The following is a 24,479-nucleotide window of genomic DNA, read 5'->3' as shown; positions in this document are numbered from 1 at the left end:
GAGTTCTCAGTGCTGCCCCTATAATTGTCTAATTGTCTTTCCATTAAATTTCCTTCCTTCCTTCCTTCCTTCCTTCCTCTTTCTTTCTTTCTTTCTTTCTTTCTTTCTTTCTTTCTTTCTTTCTTTCTTTCTTTTTCTTTCTTTTCTTTCTTCTTTTCTTTCTTTCCTTCTTTTTTTTAAGATTTATTTATTCATGAAAGACACAGACACAGAGACAGAGGCAGAGATACAGTCAGAGGGAGAAGCAGGCTCTCTGTGGGAGCCTGATGCTGGACTTGATCCTGGATCCCAGGATCATACCCTGCGCCAAAGGCAGGCTTAACCACTGACTTACCCAGGCTTCCCTCCATTAAATTTTCTGTCCTATGATTTTTCTATCCAGCAAATATTTATTGTGTGCTACTATGTGCTAGTCACTCTTGTGGGCAGTGGGTATCCAACAATGACACAGGCAAGGCTCTGTCGTCATGGAGCTTACATTGTGGTGACAGGAAGACATAATAAACATACAGATGTGGTTGTGAAAGTGCTTTGGAGAAAAGTAAAGCTGAGTGAGAGAGAAAAGAAGTTCTAGGGCAGGATGGGAGGTGGATGAGAGGAGGAAGCAGTTGCTTTTTATATAGAGTGGCAGGGAAAGTCTCTCTGATATGACATTTGAGAAGAGGCTATTTCAGGAGAGGACCCAAATGCAAAGGTCCAGAAGCAAGATCATGCCTAGTGTGTTGGAGGAACAGCAAGGAAACCAGTGTAGTTGGAGTGTAGTAAGATGGGTGCATAGTAGGAGGTAAGATCAAAGTGGGCCAAATCACAAAGGATTTATAAGCCATTTAAAGGACTTTGTCTTTCCCTTTGTGGGAGGCAGAAGTGATTAGCAGGGTTTAAGAAGAAGAATGACATAATAAGACTTTTAAATAGACCATTCTATCTTTTCTGTGGAAAATGCATTTAGGCTAAGAGTGAGGGGAGAGAGGACAAGAGGATTCCAGGTAAGACATTATTGCAGTAATCCATAGGATTAGTTGATGGATTCGTTGTGGAATAGAAAAGGAAATCAAGGATGGTTTCCATGATTTGAGCCTGATTTGATAGGAAGGAGTTGTCATCTACTGTGATGAAGACCAGGGGAGGGAGCACCTGAATGGCTCAGTTGGGTAAAGTGTCTGCCTTTGGCTCAGGTCATGATCCCAAGGATCTTAGTTAGGATTGGGCTCCCGGCTCAGTAGGGAGTCTGCTTCTCCCTCTCCCTGCTGCTTATGCAATCTCTCTCTCTCTCTCTCTCTCTCAAAAAAAAAAAAAAAAAAAGACCAGAGGAGCAGTAAGTTTAGCATACAGATAAAGCAGGAGTTAGTTTTGAATTTGATAAATTTGTAATGCTCATTAGACATGTAAAAATCTAAAGACACAATTAGGCTTTCAGGAACTGTGATAGTGTATATTTTAGAAACACAAACTTCATTGTATCTTGAAGTATTAGATTTAAAGGAGATTTCTGAGTTTCTCTAGCACAATTTCTTCAGTTTACAAACTAGAAATACCAAGAGGATAAATGACTTGTACAAATAGCGTTTTTACTACCTGTTGTGCAGTACAAAGAACCCTAGAATTGGAGTCAGGAAATATAAGTATAAATTACACTTTTTATGTTTTTTTTTTAAATTCTAAACCTTGTACAAGTTATTTATCTGCTTTAAGTCTGTTTTCTATCATCAAAAAGGATAAGAAAGACTCCTACTTTCTGTGAGAATGTTGAAAGTTGCAAAAGTTAGTTGTTTCCACTGTTATCAAAGAGAAAAGCAGAGAAACTACAAAATGTTAGTTCTCTAAAACTAGAGAGCCAAGGGCACAAAGCAGTCTAAATGAAATAAATTCCAGAACATAATGAGCATTCCCAGAAAAAAGGAGACAGATAGATACTTCAATCCGTGATGGGACAGCAGGAGGAAGAAGAATCTGCTATAGACCAGGAAAGAGAAACCAGCCAAACTTTTATTGACTACATGTGGGCTGGCATGACAATTTGGAATTTTGAAGAGTCCCAGCCACAGAATAAGGCTGCACCCACCTGCCACTTCTTTCCCATGGGCCTTCACTGAGTTTAAGGATAGAGTATGCTGGAGACTGGGGTCAGGGAAAGAGAGCTAAGAATGATCCTGAGGTGGGTGGAGTCTGCTAAACGCTAGAGGCAGGGCTGGATAGTTAACCAAAATCTCTCTGAGGCTCTAGGGGTTTTTACCAAGTATAAAGTAGGGCTACCAAGGCTGAGGGCGTGGCAGGAGAGCTGGTGAATGTCCCTCCATGGCTCCAGGTTTTCACTGAGGACAAGGCAACAGCCTTTCAGAAGGTGGAGTCAGAGCAGCAGAGGAGAGAGATCTTAAGGCACAAGCAGTGGAGGGTTCTAGTATACTGGAGAGCAAAAATAGTTCCCTAGCTGGCAGCAAGAATGCAAAATAAAGAAAAATCTCTTGAGTTCAGAAAGCAAGCAGCTAAGAGATCTGTTAAGTTTCCCCACTATTCAGATCCTGACTTCTCCTGAAGGTTCTGATCTTACTCTAAAATGATTTTAACCCAATCTTGAACTGAATCTAATAAATGCTAAAACAAACCTCAAACTCATCTCAACCATAGATTAAAAGGGTTCAGTCCCCTTTACCTCCCCATCTGTACCCTAAGCAAACTAATTAAAGAAGGAACTGCCCTTTGTGAAGGTAAATTACTGTTGTTTTTTTTTAATTCAAGTATTGATATATAGCATTGTTAGTTCCAGGTGTATAATATAATGATTCAGAAACACTGACTATATATGTATATGTATATATGAGAAATGACAATAGGCATAGTTAATATCTGTTGCCATACAAGTTATACATTTTCTTTTTGTGATGAGAACTTTTAAGATCTATTCTCTTAACAACTTTCAAATATATGCAGTACAGTATTACTATAGTCACTGTGTTACATCCCACGACTTATTTTCTAACTGAAAGTTTGTACCTTTTGACCCCTTTCACCTACTTTGCCCACCCCTACACCCACACCCCCAGTAACCATAAGCTGTTCTCTGTATCTGTGAGCTCAGGTGTTTGGGTTTTTTTTTAAATTTCACATATACATGAGATCATAGGATATTTGTTTTTCTCTATGTGACTTATTTCACTTAGTGTAAATAGCAGGATTTATACCCTCTAGATTCATGTTGTTACAAATGGCAAGACTCCCTTTTATGGCTTCCATCATAAATATACCATAATTTCTTTATCCATTCATCCATTAGGTTTTTCCATATCTTGGCTATTATAAATAATGCTGCAGTGAACATAGGAGTGCAGCTATCTTTTCAAGTTATGTTTTTGTTTTCTTCAGATAAATGGAGAATCTGCATCATAGGGTAGTTCTATTTTGAAGAACCTCCATATTGTTTCCTATAGTGACTGCACCAGTTTGCATTCTCACCAACAGCGTACAAGGTTCCCTTTTCTCCACATCCTTGCCAACAATTGTTACTCTTTGTTTTTTTGATAATAGCCATTCTGACAGGTGTGAGGTGATCTCATCATGATTTTGACTTGTATTTTCCTGATGATTACTAATGTTGATTACCTTTTCATGTACATGTTGGCCATCTATGGAAAAATGTTTATTTAGATCTTCTGCCCATTTTTTTAAGTTAGATTTTTTGTTATTGAGTTGTATGAGTTTATTGTATTTTTAAAGATATTAACCTATAATCAGATAGATGATTTGCAAATATTTTCTACCCTATAGTAGGTTCATTTTAGTGATGATTTCCTTTGGTGTGCAGCAGCTTTTTTTTTTTTTTTTGTAGTTTGATATAGTTCCACTGTTTATTTTTGCATTTGTTGCTTTTGTTTTTGGTGTCAAACCCAACAAATTGTCTCCAAGCTATCGTCAGGGAGCTTACTGCGTGTTTTGTAGGAGTGTTATGGTTTCAGGTCTTACATTCAAGTCTTTAATCCATTTTCAGTTAATTTTTGTGACTGGTGTAAAATAATGGTCCAGTTTCATTCTTTTGAACATGGCTGTGCAGTTTTACCAACATCACCTATTGAAGAGACAGTCCTATCCTCATTGTATATTCTCTGCTCCTTTGTCATGGATTAATTGATCAGATATGCGTGAGTTTATTTCTAAGTTCCCTAGTCTGTCCTATTGATCTATGTGTTTGTTTTTGTGCCAGTACCATAGTGTTTTGATTACTTTATCTGTAGCATAGTTTGAAAGCTGGGATTGTAATATCTGCAGTTTTGTTCTTCTTTCTCAAGATTATTTTGGCTCTTTGGACCCTTTCACTTCTGTCTTAACAGTTTTCAGAATATAGGTCTTTAACCTCCTTGGTAAATATATTCCTAGGTATTTTATTATCTTTGATGTAGTTGTAAATGGGATTTTTTTCTTCTCCTTTTGCTAGTTGTTATTAGTAATATAGAAACACAACTGACTTCTGGATTGATTTTGTATCCTTTACCAAATTGAAACTTTATTGAATTCATTTATTCTAATGGTGTTTTGGTGGAATCTTTAGGGTTTTCTATGTATAGTACAATGTCATCTGCAAATAGGGACAGTTTTACTTCTTTTTTTCCAATTCGGATGTCTTTTATTTTTTGTCTCCAGTACTATGTTGAATAAAAGTGGTGAAGGTTGACTTTGTTGTCTTGTTTCTGATCTTAAAGGAAAAGCTTTCAGCTTTTCACTATTGAGTAAGATATTAGCTCTGGGTGTGTCATATATGATCTTTGTTATGTTTGTGTTCCCTCTAAACTTACTTTGTTGAGAGTTTTGATCATGAATTGATGTTGAATTTTGTCACATGCTTTTCCTGCATCTATTGAGATGATCATATGACTTTATGCTTTATTTTGTTAGTATGGTGTTTCACATTGATTTGCAGATATTGAACCATCCTTGAATCTCTGGAATAAACTCCACTTGATTATGGTATATGATCCTTGTGGTGTATTTTTAAATTCAGTTTGCAGATATTTTGTTGAAGACTATTATATCTGTGTTCATCAGAACATTATATCAAAGTTCATCATACTTTTTTGTTGTGTTTTTGGTATCAGTGTAGAATGGCTTTGTAGAATGAATTGGCTTTGTAGAATGAATTAAGAAGCATTCCTTCCTCTGATGCTTTTTGAAATAGCTTGAAAAAAATAAGTAATAACTATTCTTTAAGTATTTGGTAGGAAAAAAAAAGTATTTGGTAGAATTCACCTGGGAAGCCATCTGGTCCTGGGCTTTGGTTTGTTGGAGGTTTTTTGATTATTGATTCAATTTCATTACTGGTAATTATACTGTTCGTATTTTTTATGTCTTCCTTATTTAGTCTCGAAAGTTTGTATATTTCTAGAAATTTATTCATTTTTTATAAGTTTTCAAGTTTGTTGACATGTAACTTTTTATAGTTTCTCACATTTTCTCACTTTTTATAGTTTCTCTCATTCTTCGTAGTTGTGAGGTGTGGGTTGTAACTTTTCTTCTTTCATTTTTGATGTAGTTTACTGGTTCCTCTTTCTCATTGATATGTCTGATTAAAGGTTTATCGAACTTATCTTTTCAAAGAATCAGCTCTGAGTTTCCTTGATTTTTTTTCTATTTTTAAATCTCTTTCATTTATTTCTGTTCCGATCTTTATTATTTCCTTTTTTCTACTAACTTTGGGCTATGTTCTTTTTCTAGTTCTTTTAGGTATAAGGTTAGATTTTTTGGAGATTTTTCTTGTTTCTTCAGGCAGGCCTATATCACTATAAGAGCTTTCTTCTTAATAACTGCTTTTGTTGCATCTCTAAGGTTTTGAACCACTGATATCTTTTATTTGTCTTTATATATACTTTTTTATTTCCTCTTTGATTCATTTTTGACCTATTGATTGTTTGGTAGTATGTTGCTTAGCCTCCAAGTATTTGCATTTTTTCCATTTTTTTTTTCTTTTCTAGTTTAATACCACTGTGACTGGAAAGAATGCTTGACATGATTTTATTTAAAAAATTTTTTTTAAAGATTTTATTTATTTATTCATGAGAGAGGCAGAGGCAGAGACATTGGCAGAGGGAGAAGCAGATTCTTCACAAGGAGCCTGATGAGGGACTCAATCCCTGGACCCCAGGATCACACCCTGAACAAAAGGCAGACACTCAACCACTGAGCCACCAGGCAACCCTGGCATGTAGTTGTTTTGTTTTTTTTTTTTTTTAGTTTTTATTTATTTATTCATGAGAGATACACAGAGAGAGAGAGAGAGAGAGAGAGAGAGAGAGAGAGGAACAGACACAGGCAGAGGGAGAAGCAGGCTCCATGCAGGGAGCCTGATGTGGGACTTGATCCCGGGTCTCCAGGATCACACCCTGGGCTGAAAGTGGCACTAAACCACTGAGCCACCTGGGCTGCCCTGGCATGTAGTTTTTTTTTTAATAATAAATTTATTTTTTATTGGTGTTCAATTTGCCAACATACAGAATAACACCCAGTGCTCATCCCATCAAGTTCCCCCCTCAGTGCCCGTCACCCATTCACCCTCCGCCACCCTCCTCCCCTTCCACCACCCCTAGTTCGTTTCCCAGAGTTAGAAGTCTCTCATGTTCTGTCTCCCTCCATGATATTTCCCACTCATTTTTTCTCCTTTCCCCTTTATTCCCTTTCACTATTTTTTATATTCCCCAAATGAATGAGACCATGTAATGTGTGTCCTTCTCCGATTGACTTATTTCACTCAGCGTAATACCCTCCAGTTCCATCCACGTTGAAGCAAATGGTGGGTATTTGTCATTTCTAATGGCTAATATTCCATTGTATACATAAACCACATCTTCTTTATCCATTCATCTTTCGATGGACACCGAGGCTCCTTAGTTTTTAATAGTAGTCTCATATTTCTTTGTATTTCTGTGGTATCAGTTGCAACATCTTTCATTTCTGATTTTATTTGCATCCTTTTTTTCCCTGATGAGTGTGACTAAAATATTTCCCAACAAACATAAGTCCAGGACCAGATGGCTTCATTGGTGAATTCTATCTGATATTAAATAATTAATATCAATCCTTCTTACGTTCTGCTAAAAAACAGGAGAACATTTCTAAACTCATTTTACAAAGCCAGAGTTACCCTGCTACCAAAACCAGACAAGGATACCACAAGAAATTTTTTTTAAAATTTTTATTTATTTATGATAGTCACACACACACACACAGAGAGAGAAAGAGAGAGGCAGAGACATAGGCAGAGGGAGAAGCAGGCTCCATGCACCGGGAGCCCGACGTGGGATTCGATCCCGGGTCTCCAGGATCGCGCCCTGGGCCAAAGGCAGGCGCTAAACCGCTGCGCCACCCAGGGATCCCCCACAAGAAAATTACAAGCTGGCATGCCTGGGTGGCTCAGTGGTTGAGCATCTGCCTTTGGCTCAGGTCATGATCCCAAGGTCCTGGGATCGAGTTCTGCATCAGGCTCACTACAGGGAGTCTGCTTCTCCCTCTGCCTATGTCTCTGCTTCTCTCTGTGTGTCTCATGAATAAATAAATAAAATCTTAAAAAAAAAAGAAAATTACAAGCCAAAATCCCTGGTGAACATTTATGCATTATTTATTTTTTCAAAGAAATAACTCTTAGTTTCATTGAACTTTGTAAATGAATGTTCTTTACACACAGTGTCTGACATGAAATAATAATTTTGAAGTATGCAAAGAAACAAATTTTTACATGTGATAAAAAAAACAGAGTCAGTGATGGTCTAGATGTTGAACATGGTGAACAAAAGATACTAGCAGGAAGATGGAAAACTATAAAAAGAACCAGTTTAGAATGCTAGAAATGAAAAATATATCAGAAATTAAGTATTCATTCGATGGGCTTAACAATAGACTGAACACCAAACCCAAGCCAGATGAATATAAAGAAGTCTAAACTTAGGCAAGTCATAGTCAAATTGCTGGAAATCAAAGATTTTTATAAAGGAGGTAGAAAAGAAAAATAAAGTAAAGACAGTTTGTCTATAGCAGACCTATACAATAAGAAACATTAAAAGAAGTATTTTGGTGCTGAAGGGAAGTGATAATAAAAGTAACTCAGATCTGAAGGAAGAAATGAATTATACTAGGAAAATTAGAGGATTAAAATATAAGATCAAAAGATTATGGCTGTGTAAAGCAAAAAAATAGCAATGTATTATCGGATACTTAGTATAAGAAGTAGAATATATGACTAGAAATGCAAAACAAAAAGAAATTAAGTTTGTGATAAGTTAAAGATGCACTCTGTAATCACTACAGCAAATGTTAAAAAAGAATACAAACAGCCACAGCTATAAGGTCATTAAAGGAAATTGAATAATATTGCTTTATCAAAAATAAGTTATGAAAGCAGGAACAAAGAAAGAATAGACAGGACAAATGGTAGATAATATCAAGATGGTAGACAAAATGAATCATATCAAGAATTACATTTAAATATAAGTAGGAAAAAAATATAAGTAGAGCATACACTCCAGTTAAAAGTTAGCAATTGTCAAACTGTATAAAATAGCATGGCCCAACTATGTGCTGTCTATAAAAAATACTTTAAATACAAAGGCACACCAAGTGTCCATCAATAGATGAATGGATAAAAAAGATGTGATATATATCTTACATAGTGGAATATTATTCAGCCATAAGAAGAGTGAAATCTTGCCATTTGCAACAACATGGATGGAATTAGAGAGTATTATGCTAAGCAAAATAAGGCTTATTTTGCCTTATTTTAAGATAAATACCACAGATGTTTTATTTATTTATTTTATTTATTTATTTATTTATTTTTTTACCACAGATGTTTTAAAGATAAATACCACATGATGATTTTACTCAAGTGGAATTTAAGAAACAAATGAACAAAGGAAAAAAGAGAGACAAGCAAGAAACAGACTCTTTAAAAAAAAGATTTTATTTATTTGAGAGTGAGAAAGCATAATCAGGGGGAGGGGCACAGGGAGAGGGACAAACAGACTCCCCACAGAGCAGAGAACCTGACATAGGGCTCAGTCCTAAAACCCTGAGTTCATGATGAGCGGGAAGTCAGATGCTTAACTGACTGAGCCACCCAGGCACCCTAAGAAACAGACTCTTAACTATAGAAAACAAAACGATGGTTACCAAAGGGAAGATAGATGGGGGATGAGTGAAATAGGTGATGGGAATTCAAGAGTACACTTTACATGATGAGCACTAAGTAATGTATGGAATTATTGAACCACTAAATTGTACAGCTGAAACTAATACAGAAACTATACTGGAACTAAAATAAACAATAAGGATGTGATATATGTATATGTATGAATATGTGTGTGTATTTGTAACTACAGTATATATAATTACATTAAAGTTAACTACACTGATTGTGGTAAGCTTTTGTAAGTAATTGCCAAATCACTACATTTTACACCTGAAACTAATATTTGTTTAAAAGACAAGAATACTTTTTCTTTAATAGTTATTTTTAGGGGGCAGCCCGGGTGGCTCAGCCGTTTAGCGCCGCCTGCAGCCTAAACTGCAGGGCATGATCCTGGAGACCCGGGATCGAGTCCCACATTGGGCTCTCTGCATGGTGCCTGCTTCTCCCTCCGCCTGTGTCTCTGCCTCTCTCTCTCTCTCTCTCTCTGAATAAATAAAAAAAAATAAAAAATAATTAAAAAAAGTTATTTTTAGGGATGCCTGGGTGGCTCCATGGTTGTGTGTGCCTGTGGCTCAGGTAGTGATCCTGGGGTCCTGGGATCAAGTCCCGCATTGGACTCACAGCAGGGAGCCTGCTTCTCTCTGACCCCTCTCTCTCTCTCTCTCTCTCTCTCTCTCTCTGTGTCTCTCATGAATGCATAAATAAATTCTTTAAAAAAAAGACTTTTTTTAATTGAATGCTATGACTCTTAAATATTACTGAAAAGGGTCAAAGACCCTAGGCTTGTCTTGTCCCATGAACCCAGCTAGGTAACTATCAAATTGTCCTAAATACCCCAGAAATTGGCCTGAAGACTGACAGAACAAACTCCACAACTAAAAGAAGAGAAGAGGCTACGTCAAAGAAAGTAGGAAGTACAGATACATGGTTTAAGGGAGAAGTGGATCACAGGTACTGTGGAGGGCAGGGAGCTGTGGTCTTAGAGAAGGATAAGAAAGAGAGGAACATACAGGGGAATGCACAAAGAGAACATTTCCCCAAGGGCACTGGCCTGGAAAATGAGAGCAGCTGAATTTAGTGAGTTCTTGCAACCAACAGGGCTTAAAGCCTGGAGTTTTAAAGGTCAGTGGGCTCGCCTGGAATAAGCAGTGTGGGCACTGCCTTGCTCCAGGAGAGAAGGCAGGCAAACAACCTGGAGACAGACAGTGTGAAAATAGTGATCTGAAGAACACCTGGGATACACAGCGGGGAGATTATTCACTTATCTTAGAGAATGTTCCTGGGAGGCAACATTCACAGAGATTCCTCTCCAGGAACAGGGGAACTGGCTGGCATCATTTCCCTCCCCGCACCTCATAAACAGGGTCACCAGCAGTGCCAACACTGGCTGACTAACTTGCTTACAACAAGCCCCATCCCCACCCTCAACCCTAGAACCCCGGCAGGACTACCCTTCTCATTCAAGCTTGCCTCAGTCCCAGCATGGCAGATCCCTCCCCCAGAAGACCAGTACAAACCCCTACCCATACCACATCTCCACCAGAGAGTTCTGCATGGCTTCAGTTGAAGTAGAAGTAGCATCAGGTCTCATTTAACAAGCAGACCAGAGCACACCTAGTTAAAGCTTACCACATTCAGGCCAGGGACCAAACACTGCCTAGAGCAGGCAAGGAGAGCCTCTGTAGACAACTGGCCTGAAGGACAGGGCAGCCAAAACACAACAGCAGATACTTGCTGAAGTGCCAGGCCCTGAACAGTATATGACCTCTTCTTTGTAAGGCCATTACTTTCAGGAGAAGATAAAATGGACTTTTCCAACCGAAGAAGGCAGAGATTTATACGAAATGCCAAGATGGGAGGAATTTATCCTAAAGGAAGGAAAAAGATAAGGCATCTGCCAGAGAAATCAGCAAAAGTGATATAAATAACATGCCTGATGGAGAATTTAAAGCAACAATCATAAGGATACTCACTGGGCTTAAGAAAGGAATAGAAGACATTAGTTAGACCTTATGGAAACTATAGAGATAAAAGAGTTAACAAAGAATTTGAGATAAAGAATGCAATAAATAAGATTGGGAACAGGCTTGATGCAATGAACAGCAGCCTGGAAGAAGCAAGAGGAATGAACTAGTGACCTAGAGAACACAATAATGGAAAGCAATGAAGCTGAACAAAAGAGAGAATTATGCAAAACAAGAATAGAGAACTTAGTGACTCCATCAAATGTGTTAACAGTCATACATAGGAGTCCCAGAACTGGCCCATTCAGTGAAGCATGTGACTCTTTTTTTTTTTTTGTATTTTAAAGATTTTATTTACTTTCTGACAGAGAGTGAGCACACAAGCAGAAGGAGCAGCAGACAGAGGAAGAAAGAAGTAGGCTCCCATGGAGCAGGGAGCCTGATGCAGGGCTCAAACCCAGGACCCTGGGATCATGACCTGAGCCAAAGGCAGTCGCTTAACTGACTGAACCACCCAGGAGCCCCAAGCATGTGACTCTTGATCTTGGGGTTGTGAGTTTGAGACCCATGTTGGGTGTAGAGATTACTTAAAAAAAAAAAAAAGTCCCAGAAGAAGAAAGAGAAAAGAGCAGAGAATTTATGTTAAGAAATAGCAGAAAACTTCCCTAATCTGAGGAAGGAAACAGACATCCAGATCCAGAAGTAAGGAGAACACCCATCAAAGTCAACAAAAGCAAGCATTAGTGCCTTAGTTTTGACCAAGACCTATTGTAATTAAATTTTCAATATACAGTGATAAAAGAAAATCTTAAAAGCATTAAGAGAAATGTCTTTAATCCACAAGGGAAAACCCATAAGGCTAGCTGGAGATTTCTCAACAGAAACTTGGCAGGCCAGAAGGGAGTGAGTGGCATGATATATTCAAAGTGCTGAATGGGAAGAACCTACAGCCAAGAATACTCTGTCCAGCATGGCGATCTTTCAGAATAAAAGGAGAGATAAAGAGTTTCCTAAACAAAAACTAAAGGAGTTCATGACCAATCAGCCCTGCAAGAAATGTTAAAGGGGACTCTTTGAAAAGGAGAGACCGGAAGTAACAAAGACAGGAAAGGATCAGAGAAAATCTCTAGAAACAACAACAAAACAAGTAATAAAATGGCAATAAATATATATCTATCAATAATTACTTTGAATATAAATGGACTAAACGCTTCAATCAAAATACATAGGGTGTCTGAATAGATACAAAAAAACCCCCAAGACTTATCTATATGCTACCTACGAGAGACTCATTATAAACCTAAAGATACCTGCAGATTGAAAGTGAGAGGGTGGAGAGAAATATTTATGATATACATGAATGTCAAAAGAAAGGCAGAGTAGCAGTACTTACATCAGTCTATATATAGAGAGACCTTTTTTTTTTTTTTTTTTCCTTTTTTTTTTTTTCCTGTATTTATCCTGTTTTGGGTGTCTCTCTTTTGGTTATGTGATTAAAGCATTGGCAGTTTCCATTTTTTTGGAAAACTGGTCATTACTTTCAGTGTTATTATTTTTCTGGTCTCTATTTTATTTCTGATTTTTCTTTGTTCCCTTTGTCTACTAAAATTCAGCTAAGTTTCTTCTTTTTCTGGGTTCTTTGTAATTTTATTTGAACCTTTTTGCTTAATACAATAATTTGTAGCAAAATTTCACTCTAACATCTGCCTTTGCTGCTGGTGTTGCCATGTTAATATCAGTCAAAGTAGATTTTGGAAAAAGGATAATTTCTAGAAAGTAAGACATTTCATAATGCTGTAAGGGTTAATTCATTGAAAATAAATAACAATCTTAAATGTTTATGTACCTAACTACAAAGCTTCGAAATATATGAAACAAAACTAGACGAAAGGGAGAAAGAAACAAATGTACAATCAGTAGTTTTAAATAGCAACACGTCTTACTAATTGAATTTTTGGGTAAAAAAATAATCAGTAAGGATATAAAAGATGTGTACATCACTACCAACTAACTTGACCTAATTGAAATTCATCTAATGATATACTTCAGTTTACAAGAATAGCAAAATGGCAAAAGTAAGTCCTTATTAGTAATCACTTTAAATGTAAAACTATTAAGCTTACCAAGTTAATACAGACTGGCAGAATGGATTAAAACCCTCAAAACCCATGATCCAATTATGTGCTGTCTATAAGAGACCTCTGATAGACTAAAGATAAATAGGCTAAAAGTAAAAAGACAGGAAAAGATTTTTTATGCAAATACTACCAATATCATACAAAATATACTTCTGAGTTAAAACAGTAAACAAAGATGGTCATTATATTTTGATAAATGGCCAATTTCTGAAGAAGTTATAATAATTATAAACATACATGCACCAAACAACAGAGCCCCAAAATATGTACAGCAAACTGACAGAATTAAAAAGGAAACAGTTCAATAATAGAGATTTCACAATCATCATCATAACTATTATTTGTTGAGCACTCACTATTTGCCAAGACTGCTATAGGCATTTTACATACTCGAATTCATTTAATTCACAGCAAGCCTTGTGGTAGCGTTATCCATTATTCCCATTTTACAAAAGAGGAAATCATGGCATAGGAAAATTAAATGACGTATCCAACGTGACAGAGAAGTACATAGCAGAACCTGGATGATAGATGCAGTAAATTAAATTTGGTTCTTAGGGGCTTTCTATTCAAACCTCCCACTGAAAGAAGGGATTTTTTTCTTCAACATTTCTGGTTCTGTCATCTCTATAGGAGCACTGTGGATGGAGCATCATCACTTTAAAGAGTAAAACATTCTAGTATAGGCTATTCTGATTGCTATCCAGTTCTTCCTTATGTTGAGTTGCAATCTTGTAATTTTGATTTACTGATCTTTTTAACGGAAAATAAGCCTATCCTTCTGACAGCTATTGAGGCATGTGAAGATTGTCATGGTGTCATTCACCACCACCCTCAATACCATACTTTCAGTAACATGGCAGTTAGCAGTTCAATAAGGAAACAGAAGACTTGAACAACAGTATAAACCAAATAGACCTACTGGAGATGTATAGAACACTCCACTGAACAATAGCAGAATTCGTATTCTTCTCAAATGCCCATGGAACCTATTGCTGTTCCTCTGGAACCTGTCCTGTTTTCTAGGGTAGACCTTATGTTAGGCCACAAAAAATAGTTTAATAAATTTCAAAAGATTGACCTCACATAGAGTATCTTCTCTTATCACAATAGAATGAAGCCAGAGATTGAAAAAACAAACAGAAAGAAAACTGGAGACTTTACAAATACTTGGAAATTAAATGGCACACTCTTAAATAACCAGTGGGTGAAAGAAGAATTAAAAAGGATATCAGAAAATAATTAGAGGCGGGATGCCCGGGTGGCTCAGGATGTGATCCCGGAGTACGGGATCAAGTCCCACATCGAACTCCTGCATGGAACCTGCTTCTCCCTCTGCCTGTGTCTCTGCCTCTCTCTGTCTCTTATGAATAAATAAATAAAATCTTAAAAAAAAAAGGAAAATAATTTGAGGCAAATGGCATTGAAAACACAACATATCAAAACTCGTGGGATGCAGTGAAAGCAGCGATCAGAGGGAAGTTTATTGTAAATGCCTACAGTAAAAAGAAGAAAGATCTGGGGCACCTGTGTGGCTCAGTCGTTTAAGCGTCTGCCTTTGGCTTGGATCAAGATCTCAGGGCCCCATGTCAGGCTTCCTGATCAGCAGGGAGTCTGCTTCTTCCTCTCCTGCCTGTTCCTACAACTAATGCTCTCTTGTTCTTTCTCTCAAATAAAATCTTGAGGAAAAAATCCCTCAAATCAATAACCTAACCTTACATTTCAAGGAACTAGAAAAAAGGTAAATTATCTAATGAACACAGTGCTAAGTGGAGTTTGGAATACAACAGACACTTAATAAATGTTAGTATCTCACTGTTAAAAGGTAGAGGAGGGTCAGTAATACATCCTCCAGATTGAGAAGGCACTTTAACACTGAAAAATGAAGCAATCTACTCCATACCATTAATACAGAGTTTTATTCAGTCATTTACTGACAGGGTATTGGGCTAGCAGGTAGATGGAGGATCCAGGGTACTACACCACATTCTCCATCCAGCTTGGACCTTGACCCACACTTTTATAGTACAAGGGGTATGGTCACAAGGTAGTTATCTAAAGTGATACCATCTGGTACTAGAGGATCTGTACTAGGTCCCTTAAGTGTTACCACCTGTGTGCCCGAGCAGGCTACTAGTTTTCTAGGGTAGCACCATCTCTACACCAGAGGGGAGAACAAGATGGAGGGCCAAAGATGAAGCCAGTTTTGTCAGCAATCACACTACTAAACGTAATCATTGAAAGTACTTTTAAAATGAATGTAGCATACTTTTTACAGCATTCTTTCCATTTCTGCAGTTTGCTTTGATGGGTTAGGATATATCTGGGTTTTTAAACCTGTTTTTAAAATTGAGGTATTACAGGGACACCTGACTGGCTCAGTTGGTGGAGTAACTCTTGATCTTAAGGTTATGAGTTCCAGACTCATATCAAGTGTAGCGATTACTTAAAAATAAAATCTAGAAATAGATAGAGGTATTACACATATCCTGTGATTTCATCCATTTAAAATGTACAATCCAGTGTGTTTTAGTATATTCTCCAAGTTGTGTCTTCATCACATCTAATTCAAGAACATTTTTATAACTCTAAAAAGAAACTCCATACCCATCTGCTATCATCTAGTCTTAGGTGACCACTAATCTATGTTCTCTCTTGATGGATTTGCCTTTTCTGGATGTTTAATGTAAATGGAATCATACAATATGTGTCTTTTATATAGTGTAATACTTTCAAGGCCATTTCTGTTATATCCATTTCCATTCCTTTATATTGCTGAATTTTCCAAAGTATGAATATACCACATTTTGATTATCCATTCATCAGCTGGTGAACATTTGGATTGTGTCCACTTTTTTGGCCATTAGGAGTGATAGTGTGAACATTCATGTGCAAGTTTTTGTTTGGACACTTTTTTTAAATTCTCTTAGGTACTACCTATGGTTGGAATTGCTAATTTATATGGTAGTTCTATGTTTAACTACTAGACTGTTACCAAAGTGGTTGCACCATTTTAATCTCCAGTGTATGAGGATTCCAATTTCTCCACAGTGTCGCCATTATTATCTTTTTATTTTAGCCATCCGTGTGGCTGTGGAATATCTCATTGTGATTTTGATTTGCCCTTTCCTAATGACTAATTATGTTGAACTTATTTTTATGTGCTTATTGGCTGTTTGCGTATCATCTTTGCAGAAATGTCTACTCAGATCTCATGCTCATTTTTTAACTGGTTTATTTTTCTGTTTGTTGAATTGTGAGAGTTCTTTATATATTCTGGATATAATTCTCTTATCAGATATGCAATTTGCAAATATTTTTTCCTATTTTATGGATTTTCTTTTCACTTTCTTGATGATGTCCTATGAAGCACAAAGGCTTTTAATTTTAATGAAACCAATTCATTTTTTCTTTGGTTACTTGTACTTTTGGTGTCAGCTCCAAAACCATTACACAATCCAAGATCACCAAGGTTTATGGTTATGTTTTCTTTTAAAGGGTATAGTTTTAACTCATATTTTTTTTAGATCTTTGATCCATATTGAGTTAATTTTTTCAAGTAATGAGAGGTAAGGATACAGCTTTATTGTTTTGCATGTAGACATCCAATTGTCCTGACACCGTTTTTTGAAATACTATTTTCCCCCCATTGAATTATCTTAGTGCTTGCCCAAAATTGATTGCTTATAAATATAAGGGTTTATTTCTGGATTATTCTATTCCATTGATCTATATTTCTATCCTATGCCAGTATCATAATGTTTCAATTACTGTAACTTACTGTTTTGAAGTCAGGAAGTATGAGTCCTCTAACTTTGTTTTTCTTGTCAAGATTATTTTGGTTCTTTGGAGACCCTTGCATTTCCATATGAGTTTTAGGATCAACTCTTAAATTAAAAAATAAAAGACACCTGGGATTTTGATGGAGATTTCCACTAAATCTGTGGATTAGTGTGAGAAATGTTGCTAACTTAATACTCTTAAATCTTCAAATTTGTGGACATGAAATACGTTTCAATTTGTTTTCTTTAGTTTCTTTCAAAAATTTTTTTGTGTGAGTTCTCAATATATGTCTTACATTTCTTTAAATTTATTCCTAAATATTTTATTCTTTTTGTTATGTTGTAAATAAGATTTTTTAAAAAGATTTATTTATTTATCTTAGGGAGACAGAGAATGAAAATAGGGGAGAGACAGGGGGAGAGGGAAAGAGAGAATCTCCAAGCAGACTTCCTGCTGACACAGAGCTCGATCCCAGGACCCCAAGATCATGACCTGAACTGAAATCAAGAGTCGGTTTTTCAAGTGGCTGAGCCACTCAAGTGCCCCATGAATGAGATTGTTTTAATTTTATTTTCAGGTTGTTCATTGCTAATGTACAGAAATACAATTTATTTTCAGATAAATTTATTGCATATTTGTATATTATGTCGCTGAATTCTTTGATACTTCTAATGTTTTTTTATGGATTTCTTGAGAATTTTCTATATACAGGATCAAGTTATCTGTGAATAGAAGCAGTTTACTTCTTCCTTTCCAATGAGGATGCCATTTATTTTTCTGGCCTAATGGCCTTAACTAGAACTTCTAATACACTGTAGCGTAAAAATTGATGTGTTGCATTTTTATGAAAGGGTGATGGGGTATGAACTCTTTTTATCCATTAAATCCACCACTTCAATATTGTGGTGGCTTAATGAAATTAGTATCATATATGTAGGACAGTAATTGGGGGTGTTATGATCATGTAACTTTTTTTTTTTAAGTTGAGGAACACTTTAACAATGTCCTTGTTTTTTTTCTTTTAGGTTTTCTCAAATAATGATGAAGGCCTTATTAACAAAAAGTTACCCAAAGAACTTCTCTTAAGGTAAAAGTAGATAAACTCTATTGAATTCAGATTTGATTCAGTCATCATGTTCCAAGACAATCTTCTTTCTCACTATGAGTCCATAGCATAGAAAAACAGACAGAATTAGCCTAACTGACTTTTTGTTTTTGTTTTATAGAATGCTGTTCAGCTTGTTGTTAAATTTTACTTGGTCTAATCCAGAATGTACTAAGTATGTACATAGCATTGGTCTGGATTCTTTTTGTAATGTGGTAAGTATTGTAATAATCTACAGTAGGTGCCATTGTTTTGGTATCAGTAGATATTCTCAATGTAGTCAATAACAGGATATTGAGCTCCTGAAGTCCCAGACATTTAGATGTTTTCTGATAAATCACTTTTAAAATAAGTACAGTTATATGTGCTTACTGAGAAGTTGAAATGCTCAGTCTAAATATTGATATATTTTTATCCATTTTGTGAGAATTATCTGCTCAGTGGCAGTGAGTACTATAAAACATGATTTTTGTCCTGTGTTTCTGGCATCACTGAATATACAGTAAATAGTATCTTGCTTGTCATTTTACCAAATAAACCTATCAACCAATGTTTGTTGATCCTGAGACACTACAGTTTCTTCTAGTACTCTGCAATCATCAGAGAAATCCAATTTTAGTTTTGGATGTTAGATTTTAATTATTTACAAGTAATTAATACATGTATACATGGCAATCTTTGCGTGGCATTTCCCAAACTCTTCTCATATCACTGATATTCTGCAAAACCAAACAAAATACAAGTTTTGTGATCAAATAATGATGGGAAGCACTGGGATAATGAAACCAATTTCTATACTGCATGACTTCTCAGGACTTCGATAGGCTAGTTTGCATGGTGATACTCCCAGATGGATAGTTGTGACAATTCAAACTTACTGACCATGGAACCCTTTTAATATTCCATATTAATTAATATTCCATATTAATTCCACATTCTATGGAAAAAGTTTTGGGAAATGGCTGACATACAGTAAGTAATTGACCAGATGACTCCATTCCCTTAGCTTCTTTGTGGTAGTGATCACATTTGAGGGGCTTCAGAGGTGTCCCATTAGTCATCAGGTATTGTTTGATATTGTTGCCATAAACTCATTTTACTCAGTTAATTAAAAAGAAAATTATGTCATGATAGGATCGTATGAAAAATACAGCAACAATATTTCAGTAAAACAAATACTTATTTGGATAAGAGAGAATATTCTTTGGCCTTTAGATCCTTTTAAAGTTAAGAAAGTGGTAACAGGAAAGGAATACTATGTTTTTCATATAAACCTAGGAGGTCTTGATCAAGCATAGAGAGCAGTTAGAACCCATATGGCTGGGTTAGGATGGGCAGTCTGTTACTGCACAATTGGAGGGGATGCCATCCACAACAGATGACAAAGTGTGCGGTGTTCTCTGGAGTTGTGCAGTGGTTCATTCTTGGTCGGAACATTTGATGTCTCTACAATAGATATCAAGCTGTAACATGAACATGTCATTCTTACTCTGGAGGATCTACCATTATTAGTCATTCAGCACTGGGTGTGATTAAACTCCACTCTTCCCATAAATAATACTGCTGTCTGCGACTCAGAGCTACTAACTTAATATTGTCCCCTTTTGTAGGATTAGCTTTGACACTGTTCTCAGCCTTGGAACAGTTTCTGTGTGCTGACAAAAAAGGGGGGAGGTGTTATATCACTTTTTGTGCTAGTGTGATTTCTGAACTGCTATTTTAGAAATTTTAGTTCTTTTAAGGATTCATGATAGACCCAGCTGTGTGAATCCTGCAGTTACAGGTTTTGACTCATACCACAAGGCTCATACATAGATCAATTTTCAAAAAGAATTGCCATTTGAGACCAAATGTTCAAAATATGTCTATTCATAGGTTTGCATTCCCACTTCTCTTATTTTGGAGTTTGTGAGCGGAATTTAAATTTTAAAGTACTGCTGCTACAGGTCTTCTTTGACTTGTGAGCCTCAAAATTAACTCCAGCTGCCCATGGTATTTTAATGTTTGTTTGCCTTTAAATCATCTCTGCCATTTTACTCTCATACTTTATGTTTTCAATAATAGTAGCTCTGCCCTTTGCTTTTGCTTTCTGAGCAAAATTTTGAAGAAGGGTTTGAGCCAAAGTAGCCATCTTTATCATCCTTCATGGAGCTTAAGTCTTGATTATTTTGCTTTGTGTCTGTCCTACGTTTACGTTTTTACTTCATACTATAGACTTCTCTGTGACAGTGCAAACTTTCTGTTCTTGTTGTATTCCTCCTATTTACCTTCGGTCTTATTTCATCAGTAGAGTTGAATTATTTGACTTAATGATAATCTTATTTACTTGCAGCCAGGTCATCTTATCTTTGCCTTTTTTTTTTTTTTTTTTTACTACATCTGTTACCAGGGACCCTCTTAAATTCTCTGCTAGGTCCCGTTACTGATTACATCAAGCAAAGCCTCAGCTTCCCCTTTTGAACTATTAATGAGCACAACCTGGAATTGCATGTTTCTTTTCATCTCTTCATATCATTTTGAATCCACTCAGAAAAATCTCTGGTTTTTCATCTGATCATCTTATTTCTAGTTTTAGGACTACCCAATATTGTTTACAGTTTCTTTCTTTTTCTTTTTTTTTTTTTTAGATTTTTATTTTATATATTTATTTATTTATGATAGACAGAGAGAGAAAGAGAGGCAGAGACACAGGAGGAGGGAGAAGCAGGCTCCATGCCAGGAGCCCGATGTGGGACTCGATCCCGGGACTCCAAGATCACGCCCTGGGCCAAAGGCAGGCGCTAAACCGCTGAGCCACCCAGAGATCCCCTGTTTACAGTTTCCATCTACCATCCCACTTTTAGTTTTTTGCTTAATAAGTTTTCACAATTTTGCTTTTTCTACACATCTTTCTTTCATAAATTAAGGGTACTCCAGTTCTCTTTACCCTTTATGTTCACACAATTCAATAGCTTGTAATTTTACTCTCCCTAGGGAGTCAGTTATGTAATGCTTATAACAATCGGAATCTTTACTTTGTTGAAAACTATATATCTGTTAGGGAGTTGGGTTGTCCTTATATATCCTCATTGTTATTGTATTAGTTTTGGGGCCGAGTTGTTTGAGATTTCAGCTCCCCCGTTTACCACTTGTGTGACCCTAAAGTGATTTACCTCTATAAAATGGGGATAGTGATAGTTCTTACTGAATGGGGTTATGCTGGCTGTTAGAGTGCATGGCACTTAATGAATGCTAAATAAATGTTAGCTTCTGTTGTTATTAATGAAGATCAGTTTGGGACACCTGAATTACTTATTAAATGCTACTTGACAATGTAGTCAGTTTTAATGCAAACAACTGATAAAAGCAAGCTGTCCTGATAGGGATCTCAGCATATACTAGTAGTACTAACAATCTCAGTAAAGAACCTGGTTGATAAGTTAATGTAACCCAGTGCTTGATTTCATCGCTCTGGTCTAATTCAGTCTCACTGGAAATTGTGCACTACCAAATGTTATTTAACTGACAACTTTTAGGGCTTAGGCAGGCTAATAATGGAGCTGTGATGACAACTGATGATTATATCATATTATAAAAAATGTAGTTCCTTACAAAGACCCATTCCTTTTTAAAGAAAATAAATCTTAGGTGAACTGAGTATTGGCCTAAAACTCAGACTGTAAATTTTATTTATTTTAAAGATTCTATTTATTTATTCATGAGAGACACAGAGAGAAGGAGGCAGAGACACAGGCAGAGGGAGAAGTAGGCTCCATGCAGGGAGCCCGATGTGGGACTTGATCCTGGACTCCAGGATCACACTCTGGGCGGAAGGCAGACGGCCAACCACTGAGCCACCCAGGTGACCCAAGACTGTAAATTTTGATATTAACTTTTTGACCTTAGGTTTTATTTCTATCATGGTTGTCTTCAGATGTTGATGATGTAATGAAGACACATGTAAACTACCTCATAGGAGATAGGGAGTGCTGCATGTAGTAAGTATTTTAAAACATTCAGAGAGTACAAAGCTCTTGTTGGTAATAAATAATAATGAAAGAAACCTCTTATTAGACACATTTATAAAACCTTAAATCATCATTATTTGGGTCATTCTCTCTCCATGTGAAATTTATGTGGATACATGATGGAATTAAGTATTAATAGTATTTGTTGGCTTGGTGAAGGGAAGGTTTGATTGCCCTCAGCAGGAAAGCTGAGCCTAATAATTCGGGCAAATGAAATCAACTATACAGTTACATATATTTGGCAGTTTCACTAGTTTGCTAGGGAAAATTATGAAATGATTAGTGCAAAAATTTTCAAATTTTCCTTCTCTTAAAATCATAAACCAATTCCATGAGTGAAAATAATTGTGTGTGTGTGTGTGTGTGTGTGTGTGTGTGTGTGTATAGAACAGAGAGAGGGGCACAGGGAGAGGGAGAGAGAGAATCTTTTCCTTTTTTTAAGATTTTATTTATTTATTCATGAGAGACAGAGAGAGAGAGAGACAGAGACAGAGACACAGGCAGAGGGAGAAGCAGGCTCCATGCAGGGAGGCCAAAGTGGAACTCGATCCCAGGACTTGATTCCAGGACTTGATCCCAGGACTCCAGGATCATGCCCTGGGTGGAAGGCAGGTGCGTAACTGCTAAGCCACTCGGGGATCCCCAATAATTGTGGTTTTTGTTGCAATCATTAAGTTACAGCCCAGTGCTTATGTGTAATTGTGGGACCTTGGGGAGCCATGCAGTGAAGGGCTCATTCCTGTTTGGTGTAGCACTGAGTGGGTGTTCTTACCTGCTGGTTGGTTTCAGTATTCCATGGATTTTTTCAAGGACTGGTGCATCTACCTCCTGCTGTCTGTGATGCCTTATGTGTATTCCAAGGCAGCCTAATAGGTAAGATGTTCTTTTGGGGGATGCATACTGCAAAATCAAGTTAAAGCATCTGTGCGGATTTTTCTTTCTTGTTAAAGAATTTTTTTGTTTGTTCATCTTTATCATTTTTTCTTGTCTTGCATGAGGCAGTACACCGCTGAATTATTGTGTGTAGAAATCAGATGCAGAAGCTTAAAGGCCTTTTCATTACCTCTGTATACTATTATGTACTATTTTAGGGTTGGCATCTAAGTCCAAATCATGGCAGAAGTAAATTTTCCTTTGCCTGGGGTGGAGTAATGCTTATACATTAAAAGTCTAATGATGCCTTTGGATTTGCTGTTGGTTTTATTTTCTTCTTGTTTTTAATACTATATCTTCTGTATTTTTTTCTTCATCCAATTTGCCAAATAGTGTCCCAATTTAATAATCTTTACAAGAGGGCAATTTGGGGTTTTAATGATTAAAACTCATATTTTATTCACTGAGATTATTAAAATTTTCTGTTTTATTTCTTTATCTTATCTTTATCTTACTGATTCTGCCTCTTTCCCGCCTCAAGCCTTTCCTATTATCTTTAGTGTAAAGTGCATTTAAATTGTTATGACCTAAATTATTCTCCCAGAAATGTATACTTATTAACTCTTATTCTGTCCCATTTCTCATTCTTTTCCAACTTCCTTGTTAATTCTGGCAGTTCTGAATTAGTTCCAGTCTCTGAAAGTGTCGTTCTCTAATTTGCTCTCTCCTGGGTTCATTCTACTTCTTGAAAATGTCTTTTTTGCTTTACCCCACTTTCACTTAGTTCAACCTAAGGCTTTCCCCAAGTTCAAGGCTATGTTTTCTCCCTCCTGAGTATGCCTATAGATTCTGTAAGCATTTTGTAACTTCTGGTGTTTGACCTGGATTTTATGTACCATAACACAGTAAATCTAACTTTAAAATAATGTATATATGCATTTGACATATAGCATTACATTAGTTTTAGGTATATGGTAAAATGAATTGATATTTGTATATATTGTGAAATGAACATCACAATAGGTCTAGTTAACATCCATCACCATACATAGTTACAAAATTTTTTCTTGTGATAAGAATTTTTAAGATCTACTTGCTTAGCAATTTTCAAATATGCAATGCAGTATTATTAACTATAGTCGCCATGCTGTATGTTACATCCTCATGACTTATTTATAACAGGAGTTTGTAGCTTTTGACCTCACTCACTCATTTTGCCCACCTGTTTGCCTCCCACCTCTGGCAACCACAAATCTATTCTCTATATCTATGAGCTCAGTTTTTGTTTTGGATTCCACATATAAGTGAGATCATACAGTATGTCTTTCTCTGTGTGACTTCATTTACCATGATGCCCTCTGAGTCATACATGTTATTGCAAATGGCAAGATTTCCCTTTTTTTATGGCTGAATAATACTGCCCTGTGTATATACACCACATTTCTT

The 24,479-nt window shown here is 36.4% G+C and overlaps 1 protein-coding gene across 5 annotated transcripts in view; it reads left to right on the top strand.

The window, feature by feature from the left end:
* Positions 1-24,479, top strand: part of FBXL2 (F-box and leucine rich repeat protein 2) — a 108,327-nt gene that overhangs the window by 3,716 nt on the left and 80,132 nt on the right. For 4 of the 5 annotated variants that reach the window (XM_041733772.1, XM_041733774.1, XM_041733770.1 and 1 more), the window contains exons 2-3: positions 18,074-18,135; positions 18,275-18,368. In XM_041733772.1, coding sequence (XP_041589706.1) covers positions 18,074-18,135; positions 18,275-18,368 — 156 coding nt within the window. The remainder of the gene's footprint in view (positions 1-18,073; positions 18,136-18,274; positions 18,369-24,479) is intronic. The other variant, XM_041733773.1, reaches the window with a different exon arrangement.

This window comes from Vulpes lagopus, chromosome 19 (genome assembly GCF_018345385.1).
Source record: "Vulpes lagopus strain Blue_001 chromosome 19, ASM1834538v1, whole genome shotgun sequence".
Taxonomy (NCBI): Eukaryota; Metazoa; Chordata; class Mammalia; order Carnivora; family Canidae; genus Vulpes; species Vulpes lagopus.
The sequence above is the reverse complement of the archived record's forward strand: the minus strand, read 5'-3'. Positions and strand labels throughout refer to the sequence as shown.